This window comes from Perissodus microlepis, chromosome 18 (genome assembly GCF_051167445.1).
Source record: "Perissodus microlepis isolate ML-2025 ecotype Zambia chromosome 18, ASM5116744v1, whole genome shotgun sequence".
Classification (NCBI taxonomy): Eukaryota; Metazoa; Chordata; class Actinopteri; order Cichliformes; family Cichlidae; genus Perissodus; species Perissodus microlepis.
In genome coordinates this window covers 4,390,074-4,410,543 of record NC_140478.1, presented here as the reverse complement: position 1 = coordinate 4,410,543, position 20,470 = coordinate 4,390,074, and the positions used below count along the sequence as shown (strand labels likewise).

General features: G+C 44.5%; 1 protein-coding gene across 1 annotated transcript; it reads left to right on the top strand.

Moving 5' to 3' along the window:
* The first annotated feature begins 328 nt into the window (after window positions 1-328).
* On the top strand, window positions 329-19,148 carry LOC146367053 (uncharacterized). Its single transcript, XM_084913328.1, has 2 exons — window positions 329-1,331; window positions 11,792-19,148. The coding sequence occupies exons 1-2, from the start codon at window positions 767-769 to the stop codon at window positions 11,875-11,877; spliced, it is 651 nt and encodes a 216-aa protein (XP_084769454.1). The 5' UTR covers window positions 329-766; the 3' UTR covers window positions 11,878-19,148.
* The last annotated feature ends 1,322 nt before the right edge of the window (window positions 19,149-20,470 follow it).

Below are 20,470 nucleotides of genomic sequence, written 5' to 3'. Positions count from 1 at the left end.
AGACTGACTTTGAAAAAAGGACATTTTGGATTAAAAACGGCTGGAAATAAATAAAATGCCTCAGCAATAATCTCTGTTATTGGGAAAAATAATGACCATGAAATAATATTTCACAATAATAAGCAAATTTATATAGCAGAATGCAATATATTTCACAATAATGAGTTTTTTTTTTTCAAAATGTGTTCCATTATTTCACAATATCACTCTCACAGTACATGTCTGTGTCTTATTTATTCACATAGTTATTTATTTCATCATGTCCTATTTATTTATTTAATTTTGAACACTTTGGAGTTCCGTACCTTAGTGGGCGCCCGGTAGCTTTACCGTGGGGCCGCTACGACTTTTCTAAGCTACGCCAACAGAAGTGCTGCTGCTTTGCCTTTCCCCGCCTGTTTCCATTTGCGAGGGTTCTTTTTCTCTGCTGCAGCCAGCCAGTGGACAGCGGCATGGACAGCGGCTACATACATACCGGCTACATACATACCGGCTACGGGAGCCGGCTGGCGTGCATGTTGACTGACTTAAATTAGAGTAGTTGGGCGGATGGCAATTTCCAATAATACAGTGACTCCGTCTGCTCCAAATTTAAGGTTTTATTTAGTTTGTATGTCTGGCTCTCTGTTGTTTTGATTTGTAATTTGGTTTTTGTTACACCACTGGTAGGAGGTCCTTTTTCTAGCTGCGGATCATCAATGAGGTATGAAAAAAAAAAGTAATATAAACGTCCCTCGTGGTGGCCGCCTCATGCTCTCGCTTCAGTATGCCACCCAAGAAAGGCCCGACACCAGAGGAGGTTGAGGACATTAAAACCTCCCTCGGAGCGCTGTGCGGAGACGTGGCCGCAGTCAGGGCGCAGCAGGAGCTGCTTCTGGAGGAGGTAAAACAGCTACGCCTCCAAAATGCCGAGAAGGACAGACGGATCATGGATCTCGAGCGGCGGGTGGATGAGCTGGAGCAGTACACCCGTACGAACGACGTGGTCATCAGCGGTATTAAAATCAAGCCGCGCTCGTACGCGCGCGCAGTGGCCGGGAACGTCGGGGAGCCCAGCGACGAGGAGACTCGCTCGGTGGAGCAACAGGTGGCGTCCTTCCTCCAAAGCAAGGGGATAGAGATGGACCTGGAGCACATAGAAGCATGTCACCCACTGCCCAGGAGGAGTGACAGACCGCCGGCCGTCGTTATGAGATTTGTCAATCGGAAGAACAAGGTCGCACTGCTGAAACAAGGACGCAAACTGAAAGGCACGGACGTTTTCATTAATGAGCATCTGACACGAAAAAACGCAGACATCGCGAGGAAGGCAAGGCAACTGAAGAAGAACGGTAAAATACAACATACATGGGTAACAAACTGTAAGATTTTCATTAAGCTAAACGGGACACCAGAAGAGGCAAAAGTATTGATAGTGAGGAACATGGAGGATCTGGACAAGTATAACTGACACCAATGTATCAATTACACCAGGAAATGACATGGACACTTGAAATTAATTCTTCAAGAGAAAGTAATTGATCTAGATTGTGAATAAAAGGAGCATAATATAATAGATCCAGAAATAGATTCTGAAAGTAACTTTTTCTCTTATTTTGTTAAAAATTGTAATTATTTCACTCAGGAACAATGTGAAAAAAAAATTAACCTAGACGGGAAGCTCTCATTAATTCACTTTAACAGCAGAAGTATGTACTCTAATTTTGATTTCATTAAGGACTATTTGCAACAATTTTCTCGCCCCTTTAGCGTTATAGCCATCACTGAAACTTGGTTCAATGTTGATAAAGGAATAGATTTTTGTTTGAATGGATATGATTTAAAATACATGAATAGATTAAATAAGGCGGGCGGCGGGGTTGCTATATATGTTCATAACTCTATAAAATATAATGTTGTAACAACTATGTCTATGGCTGTCAAAGGAGCTTGCAAAGAAAAGCGTCTGGACTTCTTTAAGTTTACTTGAAGACGTTTCACCTCTCATCCGAGAAGCTTCTTCAGTTCTAAGGTCAAATGGTGGAGAGTCCCAGATATAAACCTAGTGGGAGTATCCCCCCACAGAGGGACAAAAGGACCCCCTGATGATCTTCTAATCGCCTGAGCCAAGGTGTGAAACTGGGTGTGGGTCCCAATCAGCCAGAGTTTCGGGTGTGTTCATTGTGAAACCTGGCCCCACCTTATCATGCGAATTCCTGAGGTCAGATGGCCCAGGATGTGAGTGGGCGTTAAGGCGTCTGGGAAGGGATCTCAAAACTGGATTATAGATGGCAGAGAGTTGGTGTCGTAAACCCCCGCCTCTGTTCAAAGATGGTCGCTCACAGTGGACATAGATGGCTTCTTTCACTCCTCTTTCAAACCATCTGTCCTCTCTGTCCAAAATGTGAACATTGGCATCCTCGAAAGAGTGTCCTTTATCCTTAAGATGCAGATGGACTGCTGAGTCTTGTCCTGTGGAGGTGGCTCTTCTGTGTTGTGCCATGCGCTTCTGAAGTGGCTGTTTGGTCTCTCCAATGTAGAGGTCTGGGCATTCTGGGCATTCCTCGCTGCACTGTACAGCATACACCACATTGTTAAGTCTGTGTTAACAGTTCACAGGACAAGACTCAGCAGTCCATCTGCATCTTAAGGATAAAGGACACTCTTTCGAGGATGCCAATGTTCACATTTTGGACAGAGAGGACAGATGGTTTGAAAGAGGAGTGAAAGAAGCCATCTATGTCCACTGTGAGCGACCATCTTTGAACAGAGGCGGGGGTTTACGACACCAACTCTCTGCCATCTATAATCCAGTTTTGAGATCCCTTCCCAGACGCCTTAACGCCCACTCACATCCTGGGCCATCTGACCTCAGGAATTCGCATGATAAGGTGGGGCCAGGTTTCACAATGAACACACCCGAAACTCTGGCTGATTGGGACCCACACCCAGTTTCACACCTTGGCTCAGGCGATTAGAAGATCATCAGGGGGTCCTTTTGTCCCTCTGTCGGGGGATACTCCCACTAGGTTTATATCTGGGACTCTCCACCATTTGACCTTAGAACTGAAGAAGCTTCTCGGATGAGAGGTGAAACGTCTTCAAGTAAACTTAAAGAAGTCCAGACGCTTTTCTTTGCAAGCTCCTTTGACTACGATGACCTGGATGACTGAGAACCTTCACAGACATATGTCTATGGCTATTGATGGAATTTTGGAATGTTTGACTATTGAGATCATGAATGAAAAAAAGAGAAATGTTATAATAAGTTGCGTATATCGGACACCCAGTTCAAGTATTGACACTTTTAATGAATGGATAGAAAAAACGTTTGCTTCGGTGAACCAAAAATTACTATTCATCCGTGGTGATTTTAATATTGATTTGCTAAATCCAACAAGGTTAAAAGCCATTGATGACTTTACTGACACGATGTACAGCTTATCACTATATCCAACAATAACGAAGCCAAGCAGAATAACATTACATAGCGCCACTATTATTGACAACATTTTTACTAATGTCATGGATTTCCTAACTAATAGTGGCCTGCTTGTCTGTGATATAACTGACCACTTACCAGTTTTTACTTTGTGTGACTGTGATTTAAAAAAAAAAATAGATACCAAGATCATGATAGCAAAGCGAATAATAAATGAAGAAGCAATTCATGCTTTCAATTTTGATTCCGCACAACAAGATTGGAGTTCGGTGTATGAAGAGTCAGATGTGGACAAGGCTTATGATAATTTTCTAGATATTTTTACTATGTTGTACAATAAACATTGTCCTGTAAACGAACACATGACAAAGAAAAAAAAGATAAAAAGTCCTTGGCTCACAAAAGGAATTATTAATGCTTGCAAAAAGAAAAACAATCTGTATAAACAGTTCATCAAAGTAAAAACAAAAGAAGTGGAACAAAGATATTGTGGCGAGCTCAGACAAGGAGGAGACGGAGGTATTGTTTGGTCTTGCTTCCCCGCAGCTAGCCAGGGAGCACAGCCGTTTATTTCATTCGCAGAAAAACACTGCCGCTAGCTAACTTCTCAGCGCGGCAACAACAACAACAACAACACAGGGCGCCCTCTGACCCCGGAAGGACACACCGTCGCAGCGAGAGGGCGTCACCTGTCACTATGGCAACATAAACAAAACATAACTGTACAAACAGAACCCCGAACAGCCCTGACCCACTACATAGCCCCCACCTAAGGGGTCAGTCGTCCCCGGCGACCCCATTACCCCACACAAAGTCCTGCAAATGTCCAGGTGCCTTCTTTTGGCGCACCGGCCGGTCACGACCGGCGGGGGAAAAGTCACTTGGGTCAGAACATGGGGTGCCACCATCATCCCCTGCTCCGGCGTCTGCTGGAGCGAGCGGTCGGTACGGTGAGAGCCTGTCCCGGTGCAACACCACCATGCGCCCCGGGCCCGGCATGCGGATACGGTACACCACGTCTGTTAGCCGCTCCACGACCTCTGCCGGCCCTTGCCAGTGACTGCAGAGTTTGGGGGACACTCCTGTCTTGCGAACCGGGCAGTACACCCAAACCTTGTCGCCAGGCCTGAAAACCCCCCCCTCGGCACTTGGTGTCTTAGGCTCTTTTCTGTCGTACTCCGGCGCTGGCCTGGGCCTGGCGGGTGTAGACATGAACCACCTGCAGCCGCTCCCTGAGCCTCCTGTAGTAGTCCATCTCTGGCCCACCATCAATCTCCGGCTCGGGGGGGGACCCGAACACCAGATCCACAGGCGTCCGGAGCTCCCGTCCAAACATCAGAGCGGCAGGTGTGCACTGGCTGGACTCCTGCACCGCAGTCCGATACGACCAAAGGACCAGGGACAGATGTCGGTCCCAATCTCGCTGGTGGCGGCTGGTGAGAATGGCGAGCTGGGTGGCCAGCGTGCGGTTGAAGCGCTCAACCAAGCCATCGCTTTGTGGGTGGAGCGGTGTGGTTCTCGTCTTCTCCACCCCCAGTCGCCGGCAGATCTCCCCGAAGACCTTCGATTCAAAGTTACGCCCCTGGTCACTGTGGAGCTCAGCCGGGACCCCAAAACGGGTGAACATCTCCTCCGCCAGCTTCTCGGCCGTCGTCGTTGCGCTCTGGTCTGGCACCGCGTAGGCCTCTGGCCACTTCGTGAAATAGTCCATAGCCACCAACACATACCGGTTCCCTGACTCTGTGACGGGGAAAGGCCCTAGGACGTCCACTCCCACTCTTTCCATTGGGGCCCCCACCAGGTACTGCTGAAGGGGGGCAGTGGAGCGTTGAGTTGGGCCCTTCTGTGCCGTGCAGGTGTCACAGCAGTGCACATGGAGTTCCACATCCCGTCGACAGCCAGGCCAGTAGAACCGTCCCCTGAGGCGGCGGAGAGTTTTGGCGTTCCCATAGTGTCCTGCCCCCACCGAGCCATGGACCAGCTCAAGCACCTGCGACCGCAGCGACCGAGGCACCAACAGCTGCAGGAGATCTCTGCCCTGACCGGGGGCCCGCCATCTCCGGTACAGGAGGCCGTCGTGGGTCTCCAGATTGTTGTGCTGGGAGTAGTAGGCCTTCACCTCGGGCTCCTGTCCCGACACCCCCGTCCAGGTGGGGAGTTGCGCCGCCTCCAGCCAGGCCCCCACCTGAACCAACGTCGCGTCGGCCTCCTTCTCCCGCTTCAGCTGCTGCGTTGTCAACGGGAGCCACCCCCCTCCGCCAGCTGTGGCCTGAGCAGTAGCCACCCCCAGCACCTCCTGGGCCCGCTCTTCCTGTCGCAGGCAGTAGCGGCACTCGACGGCTACGCAGGGCCGTCTGGAGAGGGCATCAGCGTTGCCATGCTGTCGACCTGGCCGTTGCTGGATCTCGAAGTCATAGCCCTGAAGGACCTCCAACCAGCGGGCCACCTGCCCTTCTGGGTGTTTGAAGTTCAGGAGCCAAGTCAGAGATGCATGGTCAGTGCGCAGGAGGAACCGGCAGCCGTGCAGATATGGCTGGAAGTGCCGCACCGCTAGCACTACAGCCAGCAGCTCTCGCCGGGTCACGCAGTAGTTCCTCTCGGCTCGCCCCAAGGCACGACTGAAGTATGCCACCACCTGTTCTCCAGCCTCGTCCTGCTGGGAAAGGACCGCCCCGACCCCTACATTGCTAGCATCAGTGTCCACAATGAAAGGTTGCCGGGCGTCGGGGTAGGCCAGGACTGGGGCTCTGGTGTGGGCCTCCTTCAGCTGCTCAAAAGCCGCAGCACAGGCATCCCCCCAGCCAAACAGCTGTCCCTTGTCAGTCAGGCGGTGGAGGGGGCTGGCCATTGTCGCAAACCCTTTGATGAACCGACGGTAGTAGGAGGCTAGGCCCAGGAAGCTCCGCAGTTCTTGGACGTTCGAGGGAGTCGGCCAGTCCCGGACCGCAGCCACTTTTGCGGGGTCAGTGGTGACACCTCGAGCGCTGATCACATGGCCCAAGAACGTGGTCTCTCTCGCCAACAGGCGGCATTTCGCGGGGTTGAGCCGCAGCCCAGCTCGTCGGATGGCACTCAAGACCTCGCTCAGGTGAGACAGTGCACTGTCGAAGTCGCCACCGTGCACCAACAGGTCATCCAGGTACACAACGCAGCGGCTACGAGGGATATCCACAAGCACCCTCTCCATCAGCCTCTAAAACGTCGCTGGCGCATTGCAGAGCCCAAATGGCATGACCCTGAACTGCCACAGCCCCTGTCCAATGGTGAATGCAGTCTTAGGCCTTGCGTCGGGGGCTAGCTCCACCTGCCAGTAACCGCTGCGTAGGTCGAGGGAGCTGAACCAACTGGAGCCGGTAACGTAATCTAGGGCCTCGTCGATCCGCGGCAGCAGGTACGAGTCCTTCTTGGTGACTGCATTGAGACGGCGAAAGTCCACGCAGAACCTCGGGCTGCCATCCTTCTTCCCCACCAGAACCACGGGTGCCGCCCATGGGCTATTGGACGGCTCGATCACCCCAGCCGCAGCCATCTCACGGATCTTCTCTTCTGCTACCTGCCATTTCGAGAGGGGCAGACGGATGGGCTGAGCAGAGCCGGTGTCGATGGTGTGCTGGACCAGACTCGTCTGCCTGCAGTCTTTGTCACTGGCGGCAAAGATGTCCACATTCTCGTCCAGGAGGCACCTCAACCGCTGGCGCTGGTCGACGTTGAGGCCTACGCTGCTGCGCTGCCAAAGGTCATCAACAGCCTCGATGGTCTCGGTCGAAGGAGGTTTGTCAGGCTGAGAGGCTGAGGCGAGTGGAGATGACCCGGAGCCACCAGCATCCGAAATCTGCTGAGCGGCAGCTGCCCGACGCCTGTCTCGTCTGGTCCCCGCTCCCTGCTTTTGGCCGCGCTGGAGAGCAAAAGTCTCTGCGCCAAGAGTGATAGCCAGCTTTGCGGTGTCGACGCAGGCCCCCCAGCGGCTCAGCAGATCCAGGCCAATGATGCACTGGTCTTGAATGTCGGCGAGCCAGAAGTCGTGCACCAGCTCTAGATCCTTCAGTCGGATCCGCAACGGTTTCTTCCCCCGCATAACAGTTTTCTCCCCCGTCACTGTCATCAGCTGGGTGTCTGTGGGCAACCAACCCTTCACCAGTGGCCCGGATGTTTCAGGGAGCACGCCAGGTCGTATCAGGGAAATGGTAGACCCCGTGTACACCAGGGCCTGGCATGGCTGGTCCTCAACACAGCAGCTCAGGTGGAGTCCCTTGAGGTGCCCAACTCGGCCCACCACTGTGCATCGTCCTTGGAAGGGGGCGGGAAGCTGGAGCGGTGGTCCCCTCGCTACACCGCTCCCTCCTTGTTTCCCTGAGGCTGCGTAGTTCCGGTCTTTGGGGCTGGTGCTGGGTAGTCACACGCCACGTGGCCAGGCTCATCGCACCGGTAGCAGCGGTCGGTTGGTCGACGAGGACGCCTCCGAGGCACCGAGGGTTGCAGCTGGGACATCTCGGCGACCTCCCCCTCCCCGTCGCAGTCTGCGGCTCTGATTTGGGGGTAGTTTGGGGGGGGCACCTGCTGGTTAGGTCGCGAGGTGAGCACCGGCTCGGCCCTTTCAGCCTCAAGGAGCGCCTCACGGAGGGTCTGAGGCATGGCCAGGCGGACGTGTTGGCGTAGTCGCTCTGGGAAAAGTCCTCGCAGAAAAGCATGCAGGCTAAGCTCCTCACGGGCCGCTGCTGGAAACTCCGGGTAGCCACGACGAGCATATAGCAACACGTCTGCTGCAAAGGTGCCCAGGCTCTCCCCTGGTCAACGGCTTCGGTTGGTTAGCTGCTCTCTGCTCTGATCAGTGGAGTGCCGCTGCCCGAATCGCCTCTCGAGTGCCGCGGTGAGGGCCTGGAGCTCATGCTGCTCTGCCGGGGCTAGGTCAAGAAGTATCTGCAGTGCATCTCCCTCTAATGCTAGTGCTAGGTGTGTAGCAGTCTCCTCTTCGCTCCAGCCACTATGTCTGGCGGCTAGCCGCACTTGTGAGAGGTAGGGCTCTAACGGGGTTAGCCCGTTGTATTTCGGTACCTTAACTGGCGTGGTAGGCATAACTGCTCGCGGTTGGGGGCTCGGCGTGTGGGTCGACAGAGGTAGCCCATGAAGCATTGCCCTAGCATCTATCGCGACGGGCCACCGCCGCGGTGCACTCGCACCATCGGGACCCGTCGGGGGACTTACATGGCCGCTCACATCCTCTCTCTTCCATCGCCAGTTTCCCAAGCGGGGAATGTTCTCCTCGACGGCTTGCTCCAGCCTCTGAATGTCTCTCTCCATTACGGCGAGGGTGAGCTATCCCATTTCTGACACCAATGTGGCGAGCTCAGACAAGGAGGAGACGGAGGTATCGTTTGGTCTTGCTTCCCCTCAGCTAGCCAGGGAGCACAGCCGTTTATTTCATTCGCAGAAAAACACTGCCGCTAGCTAACTGCTCAGCGCGGCAACAACAACAACAACACAGGGCGCCCTCTGACCCCGGAAGGACACACCGTCGCAGCGAGAGGGCGTCACCTGTCACTATGGCAACATAAACAAAACATAACTGTACAAACAGAACCCCGAACAGCCCTGACCCACTACAATATAAAGCATATAGAAATAAATTGACTGATATTATAAGAACGAGCAAACAACTTTATTATAGAAGAAGATTATATGAAAATAAAAACAATATAAAAGGAACTTGGGATGTGTTAAACCAGCGGTCCCCAACCTTTTTTGCGCCACGGACCGGTTTATTCCCCGACAATATTTTCATGGACCGGCCTTTAAGGTGTCGCGGATAAATACAACAAAATAAAACTAGTACCGGTACCGAAAAAAAGAAAATTTATTCATAACACACGTGAAAAGTCCAAGGAAAACCGAGTAAATGATAAAAACGATAACAAAATAACGCTGAAAACTGATAAAAACCCTGAAAACTATACATTTCACACCTGAGCCTCAACTCTCGCGGCCCGGTACCAAACGACTCACGGACCGGTACCGGTCCGAGGCCCGGGGGTTGGGGACCGCTGTGTTAAACAACTTAATTAAACAAGGATCTTCTGGAACATCATATCCTGAATATTTTATTGATGCAAATGGTGAAAATCACAACATGAGTAATATTGTCGATGGGTTCAATAAATTCTTCATAAATGTTGGCCCTGAACTAGCAGCGGACATCCCGTGTCATAAAAATGAAAATATTAGTAATATAAAATCAAATCCCTCTTCACTGTTCCTCTCAGCTACAAATGAGCAAGAAGTAATAAATATCACATTAAAATGTAAAAGTAAGTCTTCAATGGATTATCATGACATAAATATGTCTGTGGTTAAACAGGTTATTCTGAATATTGCTAGTCCCTTAACATATATCTGTAATTTATCATTTCAGTCCGGTTGTTTTCCAAAAAAAATGAAAATTGCGAAAGTAATACCACTATATAAAAGTAATGACAAACACAGTTTTACCAATTATAGGCCTATTTCTCTACTGCCTCAATTCTCAAAAATTCTAGAAAAACTTTTAAATTCAAGATTAGAAAAATTCCTTGAAAAACATCAAATAATTAATGTTGGTCAGTATGGTATCAGAACGCAAAGAACCACTTCAATGGCGATAATTGAGGCAGTAGAAGAAATTACTGATACACTGGATAAAAATAAATATGCAGTTGGTATTTTTGTCGATCTCAAAAAGGCCTTCGACACAATCAATCACTCAATTTTATTGGATAAATTGGAAAGATATGGTAGTCGAGGGAAAGCTGGTAACTGGTTAAAAAGTTACCTAACGGGTCGGGAACAATATGTTAGCATAGGGCATTACCATTCAGAGAAACTTGGTATTACATGTGGTGTTCCCCAAGGGTCAGTGTTGGGACCTAAACTTTTCAATGTATACATAAATTATATTTTTGATGTTTCTCAAGTACTTAAACTCATACTGTTCGCAGATGACACCAACATATTTTTCAGTAGCGATGATTATACTGATCTTGTAATAACCGTAAACAGGGAGCTAAAATTAATAAAAAAATGGATGGACATAAATAAATTATCATTAAATATAAATAAAACTAAAGCAATGTTTTTCGGTAATTTAAAATATAATATAGAATTACCAATTATCATTGAAGGTGTACCAATTGATAATGTGAGTGAAAACAAATTTTTGGGAGTCGTAATTGATAACAAAATTTCATGGAAACCCCACGTCAGACACATAAAAACCAAAATTTCCAGAAGCCTCGCAGTTTTGAACAAAGTGAAACCATACCTTGATAAAGATGCACTTCGTACTCTGTACTGTACCCTGGTTCTTCCATATCTTACATATTGTGTGGAAGTGTGGGGAAATACATATAAAAATACAACTAATCCATTAGTCACAGTACAGAAACGAGCACTGCGTATTATTCACAAGGCTGGTTATCTAGATCATACTCACAAATTCTTCAGGCAAAGTTACTTAAATTCCAGGATCTGGTTAATTACAATACATCCATAATTTTGTATAAAGCTTTTACTAAACTTCTACCGGCAAATTTACAAACTAGATTTGAAATTCGAGAAAAGGTTTATAATGTGAGAGGCTTTGGAGAATTCAAATTACCTAGAACTCGAACAACCCGTAAAGGTTTTTGTGTGTCTGTATGTGGTGTGAAAATCTGGAACAGTCTGAGTTTACAACTGAAACAATGCAAAAATATTCATAGATTTAAATTCCTCTACAAACAGTTGGTCTGGTCACAGTATACTCAATGATGGTTTTTAGTGTGCTCTGTAATGTCTGTTCTCTTACCATTGCTGGTATGGATTCCAAGAGATAAAAAATAAAAAAAATAAAATAAAGAAGAGTGTGCGTATGTATGTATATATACGTGCATGTGTGTGTAGATATATATGTATGTATGTATATGTATGTGTGTTTGTTACTTGTAATTATTACTGCCTGTTACCTGTGGTAATGCAATTTATAATTTATATATTCTGTATTCAGTTATGAAGGCTCTAATTGTTGTTTGCGAGCTGCCGTTGAGATGCTTGTATGTGCCTGGGGCTGTTGATGGGTCTGTATGCAATGATGGGCTTAGCTGCGGGAAGTTTATTGTTTTTTGTTGATGAGTGAGTATAGGGGTGGGATTTAATAAGTTTTCTTCGTCCCACTCCTTTTTCAGGCAATTTTAGTTTTTTTGTTTTGTGCATTCTATGTTCAATATAGGTATTTGTTGTGCCTGAAAATGAACAAATAAATGAATGAATGAATGAATGTGTTCCTGCAGTTGGGCTAACCCCAGCGTGTGCATATTAGTTTTTTTGAAATATATTACAATTTTCTTTGTTTCTTTTATTCAGATGCGGAGGGCATGACGTGGAGGGACTGGGGTGCCTTGGTGATGGTATCCTTTGAGTATTACACACCTGCATTTTTAGTTCATTAGTGTGAGCGTGTGACAGTGTGCTGCACTTGTGCATTGGTGAGTTTTCCTTTTGTTGAATTGTTTTATATGCTGTTTTAAATAATTATTAATAAATTGTCAGTCTGTTTTATTATTGAACCACATCTCTGTACTGAGTATAACGAACCTAAGTGCCTTCTTGGTGATTAGTATCATCTCGAACTAGTAATCTCTGGGTGAAATTCCCAGGGTGGCATTGTCGGGTTTTATTCAAATTGTGAAGAGTCTCCATTCTTCCCCACCTCGTGCTGCCACATACTGTAGCATTGTCCTGTTGAAAAACCCAGTCGATACCACACAGACGAATGCCTTCAGTCATGAGGGATGCTCTCTGCAACATCTGGACATAGCCAGCGGCTGTTTGACGCCCCGACACCTCCTGAAGCTCCATTGTTCCAATGAAGGAAAAAGCACCACAGAGAATTATGGCGCCCCCTCCACTGTGGTGCGTAGAAAGCATCTCAGGTGGGATCTGCTTGTCATGACAGTAACGTTGGAAACCATCACGACCATCAAGGTTAAATTTTTCTCATCAGAGAATAAAACTTTCTACCACCTTTCAGTGTCCCATGTTTGGTGCTCTCTTGCAAAGTCCAAACAGTCGTTTGGACAGACCTTTTTCATTTTTGAAGCCCTTCAGTCTCAGATGCCGTCTGATGGTTGCGGTCTGCACCAGTAATGGCCTTAATTTGGGTCAAGGATTGTCCAGTGTCTTGACAGACAGCCAATTGGATCCTCTGGCTCAGTGCCTGTGAAATTATTTTGGGTCTTCCACTTGACTTTTTTGTTCCATAGCCCTCAGGATCATTTAAGAAATTCCAAATGACTGTCTTACTGCATCCTGCCTCAGCAGCAATGGTGCACTGAGAGAGACCCTGCTTATGGAGTTCAACAACCTGACCACGTTCAAAAAGGGAACGGTTTTTTTGCCTTTGCCATCAGAACGTCATGACAGTGTGACTACCTGACAGAAAATGACAATGAATCCACATATCTGCACAGATTTGACCTTTTATATGCATATAAATGCAATCCATTATTATTATTGGCATGCGGTCCTAAACTTTTGATCAGTTGTAAAACAGCCTGTTTCAGTTTGAGCATTTTTTTTATTTCAATAAACTGCATGCTCAAAAAATGTTTTGTCTCACTTCCATTTCTTCTTCCATTTCTTCTTGTTGCATGTTCAAGCTCTACTTGGAACCTTGTTAAGATCAACCCATGCAAAATATGATTTTTTTTTTTGCCATGTTTCAAGTGGTCTTAAACTTTTGATCGGGACTGTATTTCAGCTGTGTGGCTATTACTCATTTGTATATCTATTTATATGCTAGCAAATATATATTAGCATGTGTTTGCTAACTTGCTATAAGGAATAATGCTAGTTCACTGAAGGTTATGTTAAATTTAATCAAATTTAAGATTCATGTTGTTGCTGGTTGTCATTAAAACTCAGTCTCAACTAATACATTATGTATGCTCAGTGAATGAGAAGACAATGATCTGTTTAGTGCTTATTTAGTTTTACAAAAAAGAGAAAGGAGAGACAAAGAGGACAATGGATAAAGGATAGTATAGAAAACTCAAAGTAACATGCCATTGTAAAGTGAAGATACCAAAGTAAAGAAGAATCTGAGTTGAAACCATTCTCTTCTCATTCTGTTCATTGTCTGTCTAACTGGATAATTTAAGTCAGGCCCACCTCTAGTGAGGACAGAACACTATCTCTTCCCCATCTTTTTAAATACCTGTGATATGCAGAGGAAATAATTATAGCATGTTGCTTAGAAACTGAGATATTTTAAAACACCTCCTCTTGTGAAACTTTTTGATGCCTTCTATGTAAAGTCAGGTAAAAATATAACTTAAAACAACGCCCAGGAGCTATCTCCTTATAATTTATCTCACTTCTGTTATGTTATTTGTAATTCTAGGCAAACTTTTCTTTACTTCAGAGAACAAGAAATCCTTTCCATTCAGTGCCTGTATAAAAAAACAAGTTGGTTCATCTTATTTTCCATTTTCTTTGTAGTAAATTAGCTGTAGTTTCTTGCAGCATCCTTTAGTGTTTTTCACCCCAGCAGCATTGTTGTTATTCTAGACACTATCTCTTTACTGTAACATGGAGAAAATCTGTGTGCAGATGAAATAATCCTGGTGTCCTTGTAATATTTCATTTGGGATATTATTTGAAGGATTTGGTTAGTTGTAACCATGCAGAATCCTAGTCAAAAATTCTCTCATTCAGAAGAGAATACAAAAATATTGCTCATTTATTACAGGTGCAATTTTATTAAAGAATTAAATAAATGTTTTACAAGTATGTGGGGCGAGTCAAAAACGATTGAATAAATGAATAAGGAGGATTTGTTTGTTTTCTGCTTATTTGATGTAAAACTAACCAATGAGTCATTCAAGCATATTAAAAGTCACCCACCTCAAGGATAGACCGCTGTTGTGTCTATACTGATCACAAATTGTAGACATAAATGAAATTAAAATGTATTGCACTGGAAGTAAGTAAACCACTGAGGATGAGAAACAGGGCTGGGCCTCTAAATTGCACAGAAGGCTACGGGAGTCGGCTGGCGTGCATGAAGGTCCATAGATCAGAACCAAAATGAGATTTTGTGGATATGCACTGCCCAATAATACAATAGGAAGTGACAATCCACTGCTGAATTTGCATCTCTGAAGTGTGGATTTGCAAATCCACACTTCAAACACTTGAACTCAGGACCTTCTTGCTGTGCGGCAACAGTGCTAACCACCGTGCCGCCCCCTTTTAATATCTCAAGCAATTCAAAATAATGCATGTACATGGATCTCTTTTGATCAGATAATAACAGTCTGCAGAGCACTTAGCTGTAGCCAACTTCCGGAAAGAGAGTGACCCTAACTTAGCATTACATAGCATTATATAAACGAAATTGTGCTCCTATCTAATTGGTCAAAACTGTTGGGGAGAGGCCTTGGTTTAGACTTGGCTTATCCTCACTAGCCCACAGGCTGGTTCCAGCCTGTCTTTCCTGTTTCTGTATATTGAGAATGTATGTAATGTGACATAATGTGACATTACCAATAAGTTTGATGTGTCACATGGCCCTCTTCCTATTGAAAAAACAAAAGTTGTATCCAAGATGGCCGACTTCTAAATGGCCCCCATGGTCACCAACCATCTTGAGGAGTTTGCCCCCTCACATATACTAATGTGCCAAAAACAGGACTTTAATATCACCAACCATTCCCATGTTATTACGGTATATCCATATAAATGGCCCACCCTGTAGATCAATGTGTTATTGCCAGAAGGTTTCCAGGAGACTGCATGTTGCCATCTGTGTTAGGGGGCAGGGACAGCTTTTTTTTTAATTTACTTTTATTTTACTTTCATTTTTGACAACCTCTATGTGGTTAGATTTTTGAGAAATTGGATCAAAAATAATCATTGTCAACATCCATATAAACAAACCTGTCATGAGCAGAGCATTTGAGCAGAGCCAGTGGGTTCATCAGGTACATTTTAGATTTTAGATGTTGAAAAGTTCCTACTGGCAGAGGATGGCAGCACTCTAGTACAACATTAATTAAACCATCATATGCATGTGTAAGAGAAATTGCTCATAAAAGTAATTAAACATGCAAAGGTCTAATTAGTGGCATTTAGCTATACTATAAAAGAATGTGTCTGTGTGTGTGCATGTTTGCTGTGTGGCTGTCTCTTTGTTCTCTCACCTGCCTAGGCAGAGACAAAGATCATTCATGAGGAAGTAGCCTGAATTCTCCTCTCCATCAGTCCTATTAGGGTATGTATGACAAATTTGGGAAATGGTGCCAGGCTAGCAAAAATAATGATTAGGTAACTAATATCAAGTGCATAGCATGGCAAAACAAATGATCCAAAGTCATTGCAAGTGATCTTTGATCGAAAGGCATCAGCTGTATATACCCTGTGATGTAGTCAGTCAGTCAGACTTCTGTTGCAGGGTTGTTCATTACTGCAGGTTTGCCGTGATAGCTAGAAGGAGCTTTTTCGATGCCGTCCTTCCGTATTTCCAGGTTTAAGGACAAGCGTGGCTTCTTGGAGTATTAACACTCTGTGCTAACTTGCAGTAAACCTTTTCACTTGTTTAGTCATATTATTAAACTCTTTAGTAATTTTTTACAGGCTCTCACATGATGTGAGAGTAGAGATGGAACACTAGGCAGTTGTGGTTTTATTCACCTGAAGTGGGTATTGTCACTTTGGTGTGGGGTCATTGTACTTGTCATTAAAATGAAATTAGAAGTTGTACTCCTATGTGGTACTTTAAAATAAATAAACACATACTCACATCTGATATAACATATAATATACATAAAATGTATGAGGTAACATCAAGTGCCTGATGAAGGTGCCAGATAAAGGTAAGGTAAAACCATTATGGAGCTGTCTTTGTTGAGAGAGAATACTGCATTTCGGGGGGGGGAGCTGTTACTGAGTCTGGTAGTTCTAGATTTTATGGATTGATAATGTCTAGCAGAAGGAAGCAGTTCAAACAGATGGTGACCTGAGTGAGAGCAGTCTTTGATGGTGTCCTGGGCTCTGGAGAGAATGTGGCTGTTCACAACGTCTGTGATGGAAGCAAGAGGAGAGTTGATTATTTCTTCTGCGGTGGACAAATTTCAGTGTTAGAGAAATGACCTTAATCTGTACTGGTATTGCTGTGTTAATAACACAGGCACAAAATATTTAGTAATTGTGAAATTACTAAATACGAGTAATCAAACAGACCAACAGGCCTATTTACATAAGACCAGATTCTAGCAGTATAGCAGTAAAAGGCTAACCAACTCATCTAAAACAATTACGTTTCTCTTCCACACATTTGTATGACCATTGTGTCTGTTATGATACATCCAATAGCTAATCAGTGTCAAAGAGGCCAAGTGGAAATGAGTCTAAATTCTAATGTAGAATTAAATTCTAGTAAAAATAACTAACAGCCACAACAGCGTGCTGGAAAATTTGTTCCAGTACACTGAAAAAGGACTGCAAGGGGAAAAAATAACAAGCTGCAAGAAAAAAGTCTTGGTCTTGTTCCTAGTTTGTATGATGGAAGTGTTGCACTGTCAGTAAGAGGGTTAGGGAAGAGGGGGATAAAGGCAACCTTAAGCTTATTAAAACACGAAGGTGTTGAATAGCCAGATTATAAGCACTCCTCCCTAATTTCACAAGCAATGCGGAAACAGTACTGTCAGTGGAGAGCAGATATGCTGCAAACCACTTTTAAGCCTCTATCATCATCCAGCAGGCCACTTTTTTATTTGCATTATCTTTTTCACTTTTCACTTCTTTTTCAACTGCAGGCAGAGATGAGAGCAGCTGTTCTTGACAGGGACAGGGACTTTTGTAAAGTCTTGGTGTAAGACAAGGGAGCTGCAGCTTGGTGTGATCTATCACAATTGCTGTGTGCCCATTTAATAAAACCCTTTGGTGTCATAACACTAACACCCTTTAGACTTTTAAATGTATCATCTAGGTCATGATGTATTAGAAAAATACTTAACATGCAAAGGAGTTTCAAAATGGCTTGACAAACAATGCCTACAGGCTTTTTAATGTTGTTCCTTTTGTTGACCCGGAGGGCCTCAGAAGCCATTTTATTCCATTCGTTTTTCATAGAGATTAGCCAAAGTGAGAATAATAGCGCTATATCAGGGGCAATTCTGGAATTCAGGTCAAGTATCTCTAAATATATCCTAACTTTTCAATGGATCAATTACGACTCTTTCCTTCAAACTTGATATAGAGTTTAATCATACTACATATAGAGTATTTAGAATAGAGTATCCTAGGGTATTTAAAAGTAGAATGGGAGGCAGAGCCTTCAGTTTTCAGGCCCCTCTTCTATGGAACCAGCTTCCAGTTTGGATTCGAGAGACAGACACTCTCTCTACTTTTAAGATTAGACTTAAAACTTTCCTTTTTGCTAAAGCATATAGTTTGGGCTGGATCAGCTGACCCTGACTCCTCCCCTAGTTATGCTGCAATCCGGTCTTTAAGTCTGACGTCATTAGCCGTGCCTGGGCCCAAACTCGGCTGCAGGTCCCTAAGTCACACGATCACTGCGGCATCACTGAGAGTTCAAAACTGTCTAAATTCTTTCATCTGTAATAAAATGATCAGTGTGGCTGCTCTACCAGGTGTAACAATCAAGTTTGACATCCAGGCATCCACGAAAACAGAATTTATGAAATTTAACGGAGTTAGAAGTTAGCAGGGAGTTTGCTCGCTAGTTTCCATCTAAATATAATATACCATGTTCTGACTGAGAGATTTTCGAAACAAATTAAGACGTACAGCTCTGCTATCACTTCCAACATAAATGAAGACAGTAAAGTAAACAGCAGTGACATTTGTAGGGTTACGGAAGTTTGGCTAGCTGGTATATAACAATGTGCTATGCGATTGCTAGCAACACAGCTATGTTAGCATAATTAAACAGTGAAGCTGGAGGATGAACACTAACTTTTTTCCACTCGATAAAAGTTAACGTGAGGGTTCCTGAAGGTTACGAACAAATAAAATCGCATGACAGGATGCTGTAAACGGACCAAACTTGAGTCGGGAGAACAACTGAGATAATCCATCCACAATACGAGGTTAGTCATTCATATACTGCTGCATGGGCTGGGCTGTAGTTACATCGTAAGGTTTTACAAACTGAGCTTTAAAATGAATAGAGGTCATAAAAACTGAGAGAGGCCGACAGTGATCACTGACTGTTTTTAGGGGCTTGTTGAGATTAAATAGAACAAGATACAAGATAAAGCATTAAAACATGTTAAATACACAACAGCCTTATTAAACGCAGAGTAGTTTAAGCCCGGAAGAGGGATTTGTCACATCATCACTTAAAGACCGGATAGGTGCAGGCTGCTGGGGGATTCCCATGATGCATTGAGTATTTCTTCTTCAGTCACCTTTCTCACTCACTATGTGTTAATATACCTCTCTGCATTGAACCATACCTGTTATTAATCTCTGGCTCTCTTCCACAGCATGACTTTATCCTGTCTTCCTTCTCTCACCCCAACTGGTCACGGCAGATGGCTCCGCCCCTCCCTGAGAATGGTTCTGCCAGAGGTTTCTTCCTGTTAAAAACGAGTTTATCCTTACTACTGTCGCCAAAGTGCTTGCTCAAAAGGGGTCATATGATTGTTGGGTTTTGTAGGATTGTAGCGTCTACCTTACAATTTAAAGCGCCTGTTGTGCTGTTGTGCTTTGTCACTGTATAAATAAAATTGAATTGAACTGAATTGAATTGAATTTATATATCAAATGATCTACTGGCAAAAATCCCTTTGCACTTAGCCCCTACCAGCCTTTATTTGAAAAAGCTTTCAATATAGACTGATATCCAAACCCCCACACGATGCATTTTAACAGGTATTCTAACCAGATACTGAAAAAGTGTAAATGCATCTGGGTGGAAATTGATATGGGTGAATGATCTGTGATTAGTCATTATGTTCTTTTTTTTTTTTTAAGCAACACAAGCTCAAATGTTGTTGTTCCGCTATCTTATGACACCTTATAACCTTCATCTTTTTCTTTTAATATCAGGGTTCAGCTGTTCCTTCTGGACTGGTTTACTTTCTAGCTTTCCTGTTGATATATAGTTCTTTATTTAAAATTCAATTAACAGTAGTTAATTTCCTCAGGTAAAGTCTGCAGAGCTGCAGATTTGCAGCATGTTTACATAAAATATGGTTGATAGTATTTGCATCTTCTTTCAAAAGAACCATTTTTATTTTCTCCAAAACTTAGGGTTAGTAACTAGGGTTGACTTTGATCTCAGAGGGTTAAGCTCTGTGTAGGTGTGCCCCAGTCTATCTAATGACTCTCCCTGCCCTCATAGTCCTGCTCAAAGAAAACCTCTCGGGTGAGCAGAAAAGCGAAGAACCATAACACGGAACTAAAGTTAGATATCAGCGATAAACCCCAGCTACTCGGCACCAGTGGAAATGTACTCAAAGCAAGATGAAAAAATGTAACTTTTCTGAAGACTTTTCTATCAGCTGCTTTTATGCTAAGCCTTGTGCTATTTTAATGTAATAAAATTGTAAAAGGGAATATCAGCTTTATCCAAAGGTGGAAAGTAACGAATTACATTTACTTGCGTTTTTTTGTGTATTTGTACTTTTTAAAGTCATTTTTCAAGTCGGTAATTTTACTTTTACTTAAGTATATTTTTTAAAAAGTATTGTACTTTGCTACATTTTCAACCACACCCGTTACTGAGTAAATTAAAAGAACAAACAAAAAAACAACAACAACATTGCACTTCGGAAATACTGCAGGGAATGATGGGTAGTAGAACAAATTGGCGTTGGGTCACGATAAAGATGGAGTCTGACATCAGTGGTACGGATCCAGCGAAAAAAGAAAGCCCGTCGAATTCTGCTGACCCTGAACTCGAAGAAACCGATGTGAACCCCTGGCCGTATTTAAGGGACCATTTCGGCTTCAAGTGCAAGAAAGGCAACAGCTTTATTATGCAGTGTAAGCTGTGTTTGCCCAGAGAGACCG